Source organism: Nelumbo lutea, chromosome 2 (assembly GCF_056320005.1).
Source record: "Nelumbo lutea isolate HS-2025 chromosome 2, American lotus-T2T, whole genome shotgun sequence".
NCBI lineage: Eukaryota > Viridiplantae > Streptophyta > Magnoliopsida > Proteales > Nelumbonaceae > Nelumbo > Nelumbo lutea.
The window spans coordinates 21294498-21312182 of record NC_142685.1 but is presented as its reverse complement, the minus strand read 5'-3'; the positions used below and the strand labels follow the sequence as shown (position 1 = coordinate 21312182).

Genomic DNA, 17685 nt, shown 5'->3' with positions numbered 1-17685 from the left:
CATTCATTTTACTTCCCATTTTTAGAAAAAAATCCCATTTTATTGCTAAAGCTCAGTTTGGGAGGAGTACAAATACATACAAACTTGAGCCAGGCGTAGGTAAACTCGGACCGAACTGGTCGTCAACACGAAACTGCTACTTCTTAACCCGAGCGTTATAGTACCGAGCAACTCTCTACTAGTATGTCGCAGTCCGGATGTAGGCTAGGTCTTGCACCTCCTCTACCAGGTCCAGGTTGGTACGGGGCTTGTCGTCGTTTGCTTCCTCATCATAGGCTTCAAGTCGCAATGTGGATACCTCAATCTCTACCGTGATCACCACCTCTGTACCACATGTGAGGTTGAAGGGGGTCTCACCCGTCGTGGTCTTGACAGTAGTTTGGTAGGCCCAAAGGACACTAGGCAGTTCATCCACCCACAATCCCTTTGCTCGGGCTAGGTGAGCTTTCAATCCGCGAAGTATCGCCCTATTAGTTACTTCTGTTTGTCCGTTCGCTTGAAGGTGTGCTATCGAGGTGAAATTTTGCTGAATCCCCATCTCGGCACACCAGTTTTGGAACTTAATATCTTTGAACTTCTCATTATCGGATATCAACACCCAGGGTAGTCCAAAGTGGCATACTATGCTCATCTAGAAGAAATTTTGTATGTTGCGAGCTGTGATGATTACTAGGGGCTCGACTTCCACCCACTTCGTAAAATAATCTACTACCACAACCAAGAACCTCCTTTGCCCAATTGTCGATGGGAAAGGATCGAGAATGTTGATTCCCCACTGCGCAAAGGGTCATGGGTTGGTAAGGTACTTCAAATTGGCAGTAGGTTGATAGTGAATATTGGCATGCCTCTGACATCTATCACACTTCTTGAAGAGCTCAAGTGCATCTGCCCTAATTGTGGGCCAATAGTAGCCCTGCCTTAACACTTTCTATGCAAGGGCTCTACCCCCTAAGTGTCCACCGCACAAGCCTTCATGGGTTTCACGAAGTACGAGCTCAACTTCTGAGGGTCACAGGCAGCGCAGGTAGGGGAGCATGAAGGATCTCCTATAGAGTCGTTAGTCTATGAGGACATACTTGTCTGATTGACGCTCTACTCTCTGAGCTGCATTGTGTTCTACAGGTAAGGTCTCATGGAGCAGGTAATCGGGTCGATCCAGCTCGGTTCCGCTTGCAACACGTGGGCGACCTCTTTTGCCCCCTCCCCCCTAAGAATGCTAGGCCGAGGTAGGTTCTTTATGTATACAGTTCGCATAGTTGTCGCTCGTGCTCGCTAGGCGTGATAAGGCGTTGGCCTCAGTGTTCTTGGACCTCGAAATTTGCCTGATGAAACAGGAGCTGAAGCTATGCAGGATCTCTTTGACTTTGGCCAAGTAAGCTGACATATTTGGGTCGTGGGCTTCATAGTCACCAATAACTTGGTTGATCACCAATTGTGAATCATTGCATACGATAAGATGCTTTGCTCTCATCTCCTTTGCTAAGTTCAGCCCGGCAATCAGAGCTTCATACTCTGCTTCATTGTTCAATGCCTCGAATCCGAATCGGAGAGCATACTCCAGCTTCACCTCGCTTGGGCTGTATAGTAGCAGTCCCACACCGCTTCCTCGCTGGTTGGACGAGCCGTCAACATGGAGGATCCAGGGCTCCTCGTCCCAAGTCAGTACTACTTTGACCGGGTCTGGTGCTGCACTGGTTGACGCCTCCAACGTGTAAGCAGGCTTGGTCAATTCAAGGGTTGGTGCGTTGAACGTGCACTCTACTACAAAGTCTGTCAAGACTTGGGCTTTAATTGTTGGTCGTGGCTCGAACCAGATGTCATATTCGCACAGCTCAATGGATCATTTCGTTAATCTTCCAGACACCTCGGGCTTAAGCAAAATTTGTCTCAAAGGTTTGTTGGTGAAAACAATGATAGTGTGGCCCTGGAAGTATGGGCGTGGTTTCCAGGCTGCTACGACCAACGTGTATGTTAGTTTTTCGATCTCCGGATACCTAGTCTCTGCATCCTGCAAAACTTTACTAACATAGTAGATGGGTTGTTAGATCTGATCTACTTCTTTGATCAGTACCGAACTAACTACTTCGTCACTCGTGGAGAGGTATAGTTTTAACTCGTCCCCTTCTTCAGGACGAGTTAAAACCGGTGTGGTACTTAGGTACCTTTTCAGCTTGTCAAAGGCAAGCTGGCACTCTTCGGTCCATTCAAAATTTTTGCTCTTTTTTATTGCTTCAAAAAAGGGGAGGCATCAGTCCGCCGATTTAGACATGAAGCGGCTTAGGGCTGCTACCCGACCAGTTAGCCTTTGGACTTCTTTTATTTTTCGATGTAGTCTCATATCTAGGATTGCCTTTATTTTTTTTCGGGTTGGATTTGATGCCACGTTGGTTGACTATGTAGCTTAGGAATTTACCCGAAGTGACTCCGAAGACACACTTATTCAGATTTAATTTTATACTATATCTTCTTAAATTTTGAAAAACATCATTTAAATCAATTAACAAAGAGTTCAAAAATTGGGTCTTCATGACCATGTCATCAAGATAACGTTCTACTTTATTGCCGATCAATGGCTCAAAAACTTTATTTACAAGGCGTTGGAATGCTGCCTCAACGTTTTTCAATCAAAAGGGCATAACCATATAATAGTATAGCTCGAGCTCAGTTACAAATGCAGTCTTGTCTTGGTCAGCAGAATCCATCCTAATCTGGTTGTAACCAAAGTAAGCAACCAAAAACTTAGCAACTCATGCCTTAAGGTCATGTCCACTAGGCGGTCAATCTTGGGCAGTGGAAAACAGTCTTTCAGGCAGGCTCTGTTCAGGTTGGTGTAGTCAACACACATGTGCCACTTGCCGTTGGCCTTCTTCACCAGAACCGGGTTGGCCACCCAACTTGGGAAATGGACTTCCCTAATGAAGTCTGCCGCGAGGAGTTTCCCAACCTCCTCATCGACTACCCTCTATCGTTCCGGGGCGAGATTGTGTTTCTTTTGTCTTATTGGTCTAACTAAAGGGTCAACAATAAGCTTGTGAGTTATTATTTTGGGTTCAATTTCAGGCATCTCTACTGCGAACCAAGCAAAAATATCTAAATTTTTAAGTAAAAAACTTACTAGTTGAGTTTGAAGTGGCTCGTTGATCGAGGCACCGATCTGGAGAGTTCTAGTTGGTTGGGCGTCAGAGACCAGTATGTGGACCATTTCTTCTTTCGGGGCAACTCGCTCTTTGATGTACTCCATTGGTTGCTCGAGCTCGACGTCTTCCGCTAGCTTTGCTTTCCCTTTCAGAGCGGCCACATAACATTTACGGGATTCAAGTTGGTCACCTCGCACGACCCCCATGCCGTAGTCAGTTGGAAACTTCATCGCTAAGTAGTAAGTGGACACTATCGCATGTAAAACCTCTGTGATAGGCCAACCTACTATTGCATTATAGGGGGACGAAGTAGCGACCACCAAGAATGTATGCTCAAATCGTACAATGTTTGGTTACGTGTCTGCCTCCACGGGTACTGTGATTCAACCAAGAGACCTGACCTCTTCACCATTGAACCTTATCAAGGGTGTATCTACAGGCTTCAGGTCGCTCTGCTGCAGCTGCAATTTATCGAAGGCCTGCTTAAAGAGTATATCTACTGAGTTGCCTGAGTCCACTAAAATGCGTTTCACCTCGAAGTTGTTGATCCTTAGCTTCACTACTAAAGCACCACCATGCGAGTATTGGATCCCATGCGCGTCGTCCTCAGTGAAGTAGATAGGTTCTTTGAGTTGAGTTCGCTTTGGCGGGTTTTCGCTTTCATTCTCCAATTCACGGACCGAAGTTCTCCCAGCTGCTAATGTACATCCCGCAATGATGGACCCGTCGATGATCATATTGATCACTTCGCGAACTGGCCTCTCCTCTGGTAGCTATCGAGGCGGCTGCTCATTCTGCCTGCTAGTATCGGGGGCATTCCTCAGTTGGTCCCCCTACCGATCCCTCTGTCGGTCTACCTGCCCTCTCTCCTCTCGTAGGATGTAATTTTTCTGGTACCTGCAATGGATAAGCTCTTCGATCTCGTCATGAAGATTCCTGCAATTTTCCGTGTTGTGTCCATGATCTCGGTGGAAAATGGTAGTAGATATTCGGGTTTCTTGTTGTCGGGTCTCCCCTTAGCCTGGGTGGCCATCTGACAAAGGAGGAATCCTTAATGGCCATTAAGATCTCTCCTCGCTTAGCATTCAGAGGTGTATAGTTCGTTCTCTCTGCTGGTAAAGTCCTGGAATGCTGACCTAACTTGTGGCCGTGCGAGGGGGACCTGCTACTTGACTTGCTTCTTCCCCTGCTCAAGGACTTACTCTTCTTGCTTTTCTGCCTTCTATTGCTCGTCCCTTCATTCTCCCTCTTCCTCTTTTCAGCCGGTGGATTATCAGTCTTCTGGCTAATCTCCTCCTCGGTACCAATGAACTAGCCTACCAATTTAAGGAATTCGGGGATATCTTTTGGTTTGTTGGCTACCACATGCCACTTGAACTTTCTATGGGTGATTCCCTTCTTCGTTGCTGTGAGACACATTGTTGGATTGAGGTCCGGTATTTGTAGGCAAGTGTTGTTGAAGCGCTTTGATATAACTTCTGATTGACTCCCCTTCCCTCTGAACCACGTCTAGGAGGCTCTCTTGCAAATTGGGGCATTTCTTGCTGGTAATGAAATGTGTAGTGAACAGCTTGGCAAACTGTGCCCAGCTCTTGATGGAGCCCAGTGCGAGGTTCCTATATCAGGTTCGAACTACCCCCCTGAATGTGGTGGAGAAGGCCACACACATGCAGGCTTCATTAGCCCTGGCTAGGTGCATATGAAATTAGAAAGAATCCACGTGATCATTGGGGTCGAACGACCCATCATACTTGTCCAGTGGTGGAACCTTGAAGTCTTTCGACATTGGGGTTGCTAAGAGCTCAGGAGACAGAGGAGATAACCGGCTAAGCAAGGGAGGCACGGGTCTTCATTGCCACCGAGCTCACTTCTTCCCTTTCCTTAACTTGCTTTGCTTGTTGGCTTGGCTTCGCTGGCGTACTGTTTCTAGTTGAGGAGCGACAAGTCTTGTGGCGTCGCCATTGTTGCTTCTTCTTTGGCTCGGCGTTGGTGCTGCTGACCTCAGTCTAGTCTGGTATCTCGGCATTGTCACAAACACTGTCGCTAGGTGGGTCTTGGTTCCTTCTTGCTGAGTTCTCCTGGTTGTGGAGTTCGCATCGCCTATCACGAGGCACGAAAGGGACTAGCCTCGAGTTCATGCCTCTAGCTCCAGGCTGGTTATTATCTCCCCACGATCCATTGTTCTCTTGTTGGGAGTGTCGTGGCAGGTTGGCCTTGTTAAGTTGGCTATCCTTAGGCCTATTTCTAAGGTTTCCTTATGATACTGGGGGAGTGTGTTGACCGTCCCTCCTCCCACGAGGTGGAGTCTAACCCCTAGGAGGGACTGGTACCTACAAGGTCCCCTCACCCCGATGGGGGGATTGGTGGACGTTCTGGTTGGTTTCGGGCCGGTTTTGGTTCTAGCCCTGGTGCAACCCTTGGTGTCGGGGTGAAATTGGCTACTGGTTCGACTGTAGTGGTGGGAACTACTGCTAATACTGCTGGTACAGGTAGTACTGCTAATATTGTTGAAACAATTGGACCTGCTGCATCTGGATCTGTATCGTCCAGATGCATTGAACAAGGTCATGAAATTGGGAGTGTTCGATTTCAGGAGACCACGGATGGCTCAGAGAAAGTCGCACCCACGGGGGGAGCGGAACGCTCACTTGCGTGGTGCCCTGTGGTACAGACAATGATGAGACCCCTGAAGCTGTAAGGGGAATAGTAAACTAGCCAATACATACCGTGGGGCCTTGGGGGATGGTTGATCGCTGATCTTGCCCCCTGGTGACATTCAACTCGATGCTTTTCCCGGTGTTGCTGGAAGAATCCATTGAGGCCGGAGCGAAAACTAGAACTGCAACTAGGATTGGGATGGCCTTTTGGTCGTTTCCCATAGACAATGCCAATTGATGATGCACGATCTGGAAGCTCCTAGCTGGAGAACTGCCTGGACGTACTTACGTGGCGAGTTGGATCAATCTGCAAAACAGTGCTCAGAGGGACTGGGGTGGAAGACCCGGTGAGGTCGCTCCAATGCTTAAGTCAGTATTCTGTGTGTTTATGAGCTAAGTATGAATGCTAGAGAGCTTGAATGTGAGTAATCGCGTGTACCTTCGCCTTGAGGATCGATGCCCTTATATAGTTGAGTAGCAGTGAACCTTACGTAAAGACTCCAGGATCCCCAGGCTGCATAGATAAGAACCGTTTCGTTTCTGAAGGAGAGCAATGCACTAAGGATCGATGCCCTTATATAGTTTAGTAGCCGTGAACCTTACGTAAAGACTCCGGGATCCCCAGTCTGCATAGATAAGAATCATTCCGTTTCCGAAGTAGAGCAAGGTGCTAGTTGATAAGGTTTATCACTTTCCTTCGATTCAGACGGGGTGAGGATGAGCCCTGTTACTAGACATCGTGATCCCGGGGGATTAAAAGTCCATTGGGGAAGCTTCTGGTGTCGCTTATGTGGCGCTTCGGTTCTTTAGTCCCAAACTGGCACCTCGGTTCTTTGGCTCTGAATTGGCACTTCGGTCCTTTGGCCTCGAACTGAATTAGGTGCCGAGGTGCTCAAGGTCCCGAGCTCTCAAGCTATTGGCAAGGCTCTCTTACTGAGTTGTCACCCTACTAACTGATCGCATCCACGTGTACCTTGACTGCTAGGTTGGGCCAAATTACCCCGCATCAGATGGCATTGGAGATCCTTCTAGGGAGAAGGTCTCGATGAGACTAGTTTTGATCTGCTAAAGCGGTCAAGGTTTCGCTTCACATATTGTTAATTAGATATCGAGGAGAATGAAAATTCTTGAATTGATGTATATATGTATATATTGTTTCAAATACTATAGTTCCTATTGGGCTATTGTTTCCCTTGCATATCTTCATGCAAAGATAGTAGTCTCGTTCTTTATTTTATATAGTCGAATTATTTGGTTTGTGAATATGGTATTCCTTTTCTTCAATATATTGATTGTGACTTCTATGTTCTATAAATATTTTTAAAAAAATTATTTTTATTAATAATAAGATCCAAAAGTTGCCCTTATCGAATATAATCACAAAATCAATTCCAATTAGGTTCTCAAATAGACCAACTTCCAGATTTCTCCTCACAAAATCACATCTGCCTCATAGAATGTGCCCAAAAATGTCCCACAACACATCTCAACCATATATTGAGAATATCTCTCAATAACAAGTATAGGAGGTGCTTTCAAATCTCAATGCACTTGAAATGTGCATGTGGAGCATTTTTGGGGCACGTTCTGTGGGTGGTAGATGTGAATAGGGGTGTCAATTGGACTGGATTTGGTCCAATCCAATCCAGTCCAATGTGAGTCCATTATAAATGAACCAGGTCCAATCCAATCCAATGAATATTTTAGACCAATTTAGACTGGTCCAATTCAATGTTTGGACCATCCCATCTGTTCAAATTTATTTTGATTTAGATTGATTTCAACCCAAATCCAATCCATTGACACATACATTTTTATCTTATATCAATTTGGATAAGATATTGACTTAATCCAATCCAATCCAAATATAAATTTGTTAGATAAGGATCAGGTCCAAACCAATCTAATAAATATTTTGAATCAGATTGATCTAATATATCTTACTGATCCGTCCAATCCGTTAAAAATGATTTTGGACTGGACGGGGTCCAACCCAAAACTCGTCCATTGACACCCTTAGATGTGAACTCTATAAACATATATTCAAGCCAAACATATCCACCTACGGCGATCTGGCGAATCCTAAACCGAACGGTTGTAGCTTAATGAAGACATCCTACAACTTAGACAACCGTTCGATTTCCCAAGATGCTTGTCTGAGTACCGGAAGATTGTAAACAATAGTACAACTATGGGATGATTACAACCATTGGATCAGGATAACCCGCTTTGACCATTAGATGCGATTAAGGTTTTCGACTCTTTTTCTACGAGTTAGACATGCATCATTATCGTCTCTCGTACGGTTCACGATTGACAACATGACCATTTTATCCCCGTAGCCCTCCTCCGTCTCCAAAATAGAATCAGTAAGGCTAGTAGGGCAAAAGTGGTCTTTGCAAAAGCGGGCGGAGGAGCTATAGAGCTGAGCAACACAGCAAACGCCGTTTGGTCCGTTATACGTTACGCCCCAAAAGCAGTTAAATAAGTTAAATTGAAGGTTTTCCTCTTCTTTTCATCTGAATTTCACAAATAAATAGCTCAGATTACAGAGAGAGAGAGAGAGAGAGAGAGAGAGAGAGAGTTGATGATCGTAATGACAATATTTAAGGAGTCGAATGATGAGAAGATAAGAGATTCATTCGACCGATAGGAGTTGACATGGCTACAAATATCAAAGGTAGTTTTGTGAAGGTTAAGCCGAATCAAGATGACTCTGTTGAGATTCCTAGGATTGTACTAAACAAGAAGGTGGGCAGTTCAAGCAAACAGATTGTGGATTCAAAGAAGAAGCCTATCTCCACAGTTTCAAAATCAGAGGTTAAGCCGAATCAAGATGACTCTGCTGGGATTCCTAGGATTGTACTTACTAACAAGGTGGGCAGTTCAAGCAAACAGATTGTGGATTCAAAGCAGAAGCCTGTCTCCACAGTTTCAAAATCAGAGGTTAAGCCGAATCAAGGTGACTCTGCTAAGATTCCTAGGATTGTACTTACTAACAAGAAGGTGGGCAGTTCAAGTAAACAGATTGTGGATTCAAAGCAGAAACCTGTCTCCACAGTTTCAAAATCAGAGGTTAAGCCGAATCAAGATGACTCTGTTGAGATTCCTAGGATTGTACTAAACAAGAAGGTGGGCAGTTCAAGCAAACAGATTGTGGATTCAAAGCAGAAACCTGTCTCCACAGTTTCAAAATCAGAGGTACCCCTTTGAGATTTTTTCGGTTTCCATTTATCGCGCTTTGTATCCAACAGGTGTCAACTTTGGTTTCAATGTTTGTTTATTTTTGCTTATTTATTTGTTAATTGTCTGATTTATCCTTATGAGGATCTAGTGGTTCTTGGCTTATTGTTTTACATTGTTTTTTTTTGTTACTTAATTTTATTTATGCGTCTCCGGTTTATAGGTGTTCAGGGTATTTGAGCTTTCCATTTTCGATTTTCCTCTTAAATTTTGTTAAGTTGATTGGGTTCTTTCTGATAATCACTTTATTTTTGCAATGGAGGTGAAGGTCAAGACAACATCAACAACATCAAATTCGTCCAAAACTGTCACCAAAACAACGACTGTTAAAGTGAAATCAGAGAAGAAGGTTTACAATTTGCCCGGTCAGAAATATGATCCTCCTGAAGAGGTACTAGATCCATACCTTTTGTGCTGTACTGATTGCTTTCCATGATTAAGTATCGATCTTTCTAGTTTTTTTTATTTATCTTTGCCGCTGTTTTTTTTTTTTTTTTTTTTTTTTTTTTGCAGAGAGAACCACTGAGGATATTCTATGAATCGTTGTTAAAACAGATACCATCAAGTGAAATGGCTGAATTTTGGTGAGTATCATTATTATATCTATTACAGTACTTCTATTTTCCTTTTGGATAATTATGTTTCAACGTCAACTGGCCGGAATGTTTTTCCTGCTGAAATGTCTGAACTATATTTCATTCCTTTCACAACGAGAAGTTTGTTTTCTTCGCCATTTATATCAAAACAAACAAGAAGGGGCAATTTTTTTTTTAATCTATAAGTTCGGTGGAAATTATGGTTAAAATATTTCATCTGATAGATTTTATATCCATTTTAGAGCCTTTATAATACTGGGATCTTATCAAGTCATCCATCTTGCAATTGTTTATCTGTGAAATTATGAATCTTATTAAATTGTTGCCTTTAAGAAGTGGTTTTATGCTAGATTTGTGGCTTGTCACTGTTTCCATTTTGTGGATGATGTGATTTGAATATGATGTTCTAAGTTAATGCAACTACCAAGATGTAGCTACTGTTTTAAGGTGTAACAATCAGGGCCGTTGAGTAGCCCTGCTGTACAGTCCACCAAGCAGTCCCTGAACTACTTGTTATGCCTAGGGAAGAAGGGACTGAGGTCTAGATGTATTGAAGCCACTAGGGTCTGAAGAATCTAACAGAAACTGTTTTTATTCCTTCCAGAAAACAAACTGCCTTATAATCTGCTATAGCTGTTTTAAACGGACCTTACAATACTTAGAGTTGGAAAACAACTAAGAAACCAATACTAGAAAGACTCCTAAACTGGAAGGGCAGCCCAGTGCACGATGCTCCCGCCAATGTGGGTTCTGGGGAAGGACAAATGTATGCAGCCTTATCTCTGCACGTACAGAGAGGCTGTTTCCAAACTCCTAAACTAAAAATAACTCTTAAATAAGAATAAATCAATATTTTTTCTTAAAAAAAACTCTCATAATAAGAATCCTAAACTGATGAAATAACTCCTATAATAAGATTTTTTTTTTCATCAGTAAAACTTTACTTCATTAGATGGAAGAAATATATACAAATTATACAATCAAAAGGGCAGACAGCATGGAAAAAACCATCTCTCCCATGTATTCTTATAAATTTCTTACAATTGTGCTTGAAAAAATTGTTCCTCATCCACTCCCTGTTTAGATAATCTACCTGCCATTTCACTTAAAGATCTTTTCATCCAATGGACTTACAACTGCAATTCCTTGTCAGCCACTTAAATTTCCTGATTTCACTTCTATATCTCCATGGCATTGCATGGTTCTTAAGTGGCCAATTAATTATCACCTTGGAATCTCCCTTAATGATTTACTTTTCCATTTGCATTTCATTTGCTTGATGCTCTCCCTGTGATACTGCTAGAAATTCTGCTCTGAAAAGATTTTCCTACTCTAATAGAGCCCGAAAGCAATGATGTGACCTTCACCTTCATTCCTAAATACACCTCCAATTCTAGATGGTCCCGGATTTCCCATACTACTACCATCAAAGTTGAGCAGAGCTTTATATACCCCCTTGTTGGTGTCTCCTATGTCCTTTGAGTTATACTCTTTCTTGTGGATGTTCTAAGTTGACACCCAAGAGGAGCTATTTAAAATTAAAAGCCAAAGGTAACATGGGGCCCACTTTGCTGAACTAAAAGGGATACCTTAGGACGGGAAAACTTTGGCTGTTGGGGGCCAACAACCTATGCTATTGAGAACATTTTTGGGAATGCCACGTTACCATAGAGTGGGGTAAAATAGTAATTGCCCCCTATTTCTTTTTAACCATAGACATCATAGTTGTCAAGGCGACACCTAGGCGACACCTAGGCGACAAGGTGCCCTTGGAGGCTCGCCTTGCCCAGTCGCCTAGCAGTTTTGTGCACTGGGTTACAAAATACTTTTATATTTTTAATTTTTTGACATTATAATTATAAAATAGACATTATTAAACTAGAATATTCATTTTATGTGTTTATATACTAATTTCTTTTTATTATTTTCTTATTTGTTAGGGTTTAATCAATGAAAACATTGCTAACTGCTGTATTGAACCCATGGTTCAAAGTATCGATACACCTTTGTGTATCGGTAGATGGGTAGAGGTGTATTAGTACTTGTAACGATACTCCCCCTATTTTTTTTATTTCTTTGGTTTTCAATTTCATTTTTTAAATATATATATATATATATATATATATATATATATATAATTTAAAAAAATGGATCCCCGAAAAAACCTATAAACAGGTGTATCAAGACCCCAAAGATACAATACAATACACCCAATACAGGGCGTATCGTATCAAAATTTTGACCCTTGATTGAACCTCAAAAATTTCAAAACCTTAACCAATAAGCAAGGGAAGAACTTAAAATTTTGTCTAATCAACACATTTTCTTCTTCCACATCTTCTTCTTCTTCTTCTTCTTCTTCTTCTTCTTCTTCTTCTTCTTCTTCTTCCACCTTTTCTTTTCTTCTTTCCTATAACAAACGTAGGGGTTCTGCCCCTATATTTTTTGAATTTTCTTTCCTTTGTTCTTTTTCTTCTCATAAGATGTTGACTTTCTAGACTTAAACATGAAATTTACACTTCTCTTATGAAAATTATGAATAATTATTAAGGAAAGATGGTTATGGAACCTAGGGAACTACCCTAGGATATATGGTTTTACTTAAAAAAAATCCATCGCCTAGGCGACTAGCCTCACCTTGGCGCCTTGAAAACTATGATAGACATAGACATGGGCGTGAATTGGTGAACATGTCCGGCCAAAAAACACTCTCAACAGCATAGGCTGTTGGCCCCCAACAGCCAAAGTTAACTCCCTTAAGACTGGTATTGTCCTCTTTGAGAATATGCCTTAACCACCTTGACGTGGCCCCACTGTTTTAAGAATTGACTTGTGCCTTTCTCAGGATCTGATGGAGGTTGCATGGGCTACAATTGATTATTTTGGGGCAGCATAGGTTAATCCTCTGTAATCTGTATCATAAGTGATATAGAAATGGTGTTGCATGTTATTTCTCTGTTGAAGTTTGGTATCAGTTGAATGAAAGAAGGGAAGCAGAAAGTGACTTTTACTAGTTGAGTAAGACGTCTAATTACCAGAGCAGCACTTGAAAGTTCAAACAAAAAACTTGTCAAACTCCTAAATCTTTAGGTGGTTAGCTTGGGATGTCATACCAGGTTCCCAGTTCTGCCTTCTCTATGGCCCTTAGGTTTTATTGTTTTAATTATTCATGTAAATATTTTTGCTATGATTTTTCCCATATTGCCATTTCATTCATTTTCATTGCACTTTGAGATTGTTATACAATTACAACCTGACTATGACCACCCTTATAATTGGTGAACAGAGAATGAGAGGCAAGCAGGGAGGTTACTTGTAATGTTTGTACCATTGTCTTTTTTCACTTTGAAGGAGGTGGTCTTTTTGTTTTAAATTGCACTATCTGGATTTATTGTTTAATTTATTTGGAATTGTTGGTAGGCCAACTATTATTGTTGTTGTTGTTGTTGTTGTTGTTGATTATTATTATTATTTAAGTTGGGTGGCTGGATTTGATTACAACCTTGTATTATTTTTTTGCTATATGTCAATTAGCCCATTTACATTGTCCACTGACAATCCTTTTATGGTGCCCCAAACTTACTAAGATGCAAAGAGTTATTTGTGTGATATGCTGGAAACCTTGTAACTACATGAGAGTTAGCAGTTGATAAAAGTCCTTGAGAAATGATAGTAAATAGTCCTTAACAGTCTGTTGGATGTAAAATCAATGGCTTGTTATACACAAGAGGACTTTTGTTTGCATCACTTGTATAATACATGGTTGAAACTTCAATTGAAATGGGCATGTGACAATTCATGCAATAGTTGGATAGTCTACTGTCATGGAATCTGCTCTTACACTGTCAACCACCACAAGTTCTTACTTGTTAATGATCTAAGTCTTGGGATTGGGAAAGGGTGTACACATGAGTTTAACAAGGTATTCCAAGGTTTCCTAGGTTTTATTTTGCTGAAATGCTTGCGTCAAGATTAAAATTCTTTGGATCAATCATCTCTCCATATCAATGGGCATTTTCCAAGTTTATATTAGATGGAATATTGATTTCCAATGAACTTTTATATTCTAAACTTCTTTGAGTGGACTTTAAGTTTTATGCAGAAGTGATATAGGAAAGGATAAACTCATGTAACTTGTATTTGTTCATGCATGTGTATGCACGTATCAATTGTTTGCATTAAATTATCAAAATAGATTGATTCATTGGGTGCTACTGTTTATTCTGCCACATTGGGTGCTTCTGTTACTGTTTATGCTACCACTTTGCCAACCATGATCATGCTTCTTTAGGTTCCTTAACATGAGGCGAAGCTGCTACCCATAAAAGCAATCTGTAGAAAGGGGGGGGGGGATGTATGGATGGTATGTATGCATGCGGAGGTTTGCATGTACACATCTCTGTGTTTTAGAAGGAAAAACTTTTATGAAAAATGGATGAAATAATGCAGTAAGTTTGTCCTTGTCGTCACCTTTCTTGGAGTCATTTATCTTCACTCCAGAGTTGCCCCCGTAGCTACTAACACAAATTGGTTGTCTCTCTTAGAAGCATTCAGATGTAAAACTGTTCTTCAAATCTGATAATTAAACCTGATAATAGCAATAAAAGAAAAAGAAAAAAGAGGTGATTACAGCAGAAGGAAGAAGAAGATGGAGAAGAAGAGAAAGGAGAAGAGAGTTCGATAGTTTCCTCCTCTCTCTTTTAATCTTCTGTTAAACTCACTTAACTATGTCTAATTACATCTTTGCCCTTAAGTGGGCGGTCAGCACTTAAATAACTTAAAAGAAACACAATACAAGTTAACAGACCCATAACGAAAAGGCCCATTAACACACAAAATGTAAACACGATGCTACTTAAAACATAAACAAGTACTAGAGCCCATTCGGCTCAGTCTCTCTACACATTCATCGGATTCCTTTTGCTTTCCTCAGATTGAACCAAAGCATAAACCTCCTGAATTGAGGGAAGTTCACTACTTCCTAGAATCTGCTCCCAGAGTGGCTCATAAGTGGGATTCAGCCCTAACAAGAAAGTAGACCACCCACTGCTGAGATACAAGTTTTTTGTAAGCCTTGGCATCCTCATCATGCTTCCAGACAGAGTAAGGGCTGAATAGTATGTAAATAAACTACAGTCCCCTTGCTTACAGGTAGATGACTCTACTTGAAGTTGGTAGATCTTAGATCTTAGCACTGTGTCTCTGATCCAAGTAGGTTGAATTAGCTTGTTCCCAGATCTTGCAAGCGGTATCAGCCCACATGAAACTTTTCCTTACATGAGGTAACATAGAACCCAGTAGCCAAGACATCACCATACTGTTCTCTTAATCTTGCCTATCATGTTTGGCTGTTCCAGATTTTGGTTTAATCTTCTCATTCATGTAACCAGCCTTTCCTGTATCTGTGACATACAATTTAGTGCCCTTGGACCTTTCCAAATAGTTCAGCCATCAAAAGGAGTTATAGTCATAGAAAAATTCATGCTGTCCATCCCTCCATTAAGATTTCCTTGAGATGAAGTAATACCAGAAGATGCCGAGTCTTCAGTAGCCATCATGCAATCAACCTTACTGCTAGTTTCTCAAGAGAAAATAGGGTTCCACACCTCAGACTACAGTTACTAAGCTGTAACAGGTCAATATGATTGAACTGAAGGTTAAGACAACACACTCACTGAGAGAAAGACAATGTTTTAGTTAGACTTCATCAAATAATACTCCAAAACAGCATGCTCAGAAGCAGAGATACTAGAGGTCTGAAAACCTTAGTTGAATAGGCACCTGGCCCTTAATCTTCATAAAAAAGAGACATAGTCCCACAAATTCCAACTGTGACATTCACAGCCTATTGCACATCTACAGCTTGAATGAAATGGTCCATATCTGGAGTAGAAAAAGGATCCCATGATCCACAGTCCATAAACGGAAGGTGCACACCACAAAGATTGCTGTTCGCTGCATTCGACTGTCCCCTCAAGTACCACAGTAGCTCTTCTTGGTGCAACGGTGAAGAAAAAAGAGAGAAAAAAGGTGTCTAGACCATTCTGATTGGGTTTTGTCTCTCTTTCCAGTCAAAAAAGGTAAGTTCAAGTTGAGAAAACTTGATCTGAAAGTTTCTGATCCCAAAATCACCTCTTTGGTACCATGTAGTCCAAGAAATAAAGGAGAAAAAGAAGAAAGAAGAAGGAAGGAAGAAGAAGGAAGAGAGGAGAATTGAGAAAAGACACCAAAAAACTATAGCTGGCAGCGCCTTAGTTGTTATTTATACTTAGGGTGACAACTTACAATAAAAAGAATGAAAAAAAGAAAAAAAAACCTTGCGGCTAATACTAACAGAATTACCACATTACAAAAAAAAAAGAAAAAAAGAAAAACTGTAGTACTTGTGTTCCCCCACTATCATAGAAGGGGAAAGAAAACACAAAATAGAAGTGTTTTCCCTGTGGCATTTAAACTTGCTTATGAAGGCAAGATGATGCATGTTGTTGAAGTTTGACCTGCCCTAAAATTCTGTCTTATTCGTTGACTGTAAAGTAAAGTAAATAGCAAGAAGTAGGAGAGGAAAGAAGAAGAGAGAAAAGAGAGGAAAGAGAGAAAGGCTGGTTCGAATTAGAGAGAAAGTTATCCCTCGATTCGGCCAGACCTGTTATTATATTATTAACTTATTGGAAAAGACTTAAGTGCCCTTTTTTAAGTAAGAGGCACTCGAACTAACATAACAGTGCACATCAACATTCTCAACAAGTACAAAGACCGAAATACCCCTTCACTAACACCACTAACACTCCCCCTCAAGCTGGTGAGTATATATTATATAATCCCAGTTTGTTACATATGTAGTCCACTCTCCCCCGACTCAAACCTTTTGTAAACAAGTCTGCTCATTGGTTTCCCGTACTAACATATGCAGTTTCTATCATCCCATTCAGCACCTTCTCTCTCACAAAATGACAGTCAACTTCGATGTGCTTGGTTCTTTCGTGAAACACCGGATTGGAAGAGATATGAACCACTGCCTGATTGTCACAATAGAATTTCATTGGAGTGCTGATGTCATATCCTATCTCCTGTAGAAGGTTCCTCAACCACACTAATTCACAAGCAGTATGTGCCATGGCCCTATATTCTGCTTCTGCACTGCTTCTTGCCACAACTGTTCGCTTCTTACTTCTCCAGATTACCAGGTTACCCCCCAGAAAGGTGCAATAGCTTGTGGTAGATCGTCTATCAGACATAGAACCTGCCCAATCAGCATCGGTGTATTCTTCTACTACCAGTTTTCCACCACTCCTGTACAGCAAACCACGACCAGGAGCTCCTTTTAAATTCCTTACAATCCTTAGCACTGCATCCCAATGTGGGACGAAAGGTTTCTGCATGAACTGACTCACCACACTAACCGCAAATGAAATATCTGGCCAAGTAATGGTTAGATAGTTTAGTTTGTCTACAAGTCGTCGGTATCTACCAGGGTCTTCAAGTACTTCACCTATATCACTGCTCAGCCTCGTATTTGTTTCCATAGGTGTCTTAGCCAGTTTAGTACCCAACAACCCCGTTTCTTCTAGTAAATCAAACACATATTTCCTCTGACACAAATTAATGCCATGCTTAGATCTTGCTACTTCTATGCCCAAAAAGTATTTCAACTTGCCAAGGTCCTTTGTTTGAAAGTGTTTCTGTAGGAATGCCTTCAATCTGTTAATGCCCATTTTATCATTCCCAGTCACAACGATATCATCCACATACACCACCAATATTATTTTGCCTGCCGAAGAGTCAAAACTGAAGACAGAGTGATCAACTTGGCACTGTTTCACACCAAACTTCTTGACCACCTCACTGAACCTACCAAACCATGCTCGAGGGGACTGTTTAAGTCCATAAATAGTCTTCTTAAGTCTGCATACCTTACCATCCTCCTCTTGAGCAACAAACCCTGGTGGTTGCTCCATGTAGACCTCCTCGAGAAAATCACCATGTAAAAAGGCATTTTTGATATCTAGCTGATGGAGAGGCCAATCATACATAGTTGCAAGGGAGATGATGACA

The 17685-nt window shown here is 41.4% G+C and overlaps 1 protein-coding gene across 2 annotated transcripts in view; it reads left to right on the top strand.

Moving 5' to 3' along the window:
• Positions 1-8164: 8164 nt before the first annotated feature.
• LOC148869078 (uncharacterized) overlaps positions 8165-17685 on the top strand; it is a 28420-nt gene continuing 18899 nt past the window's right edge. The window contains exons 1-3 of one of the 2 annotated variants that reach the window (XM_088972408.1): positions 8165-8995; positions 9306-9428; positions 9551-9621. In XM_088972408.1, coding sequence (XP_088828534.1) covers positions 8456-8995; positions 9306-9428; positions 9551-9621 — 734 coding nt within the window. In that variant the 5' untranslated portion in view covers positions 8165-8455. Of the gene's footprint in view, positions 8996-9299; positions 9429-9550; positions 9622-17685 lie in introns of both variants that reach the window. The other variant, XM_088972407.1, reaches the window with a different exon arrangement.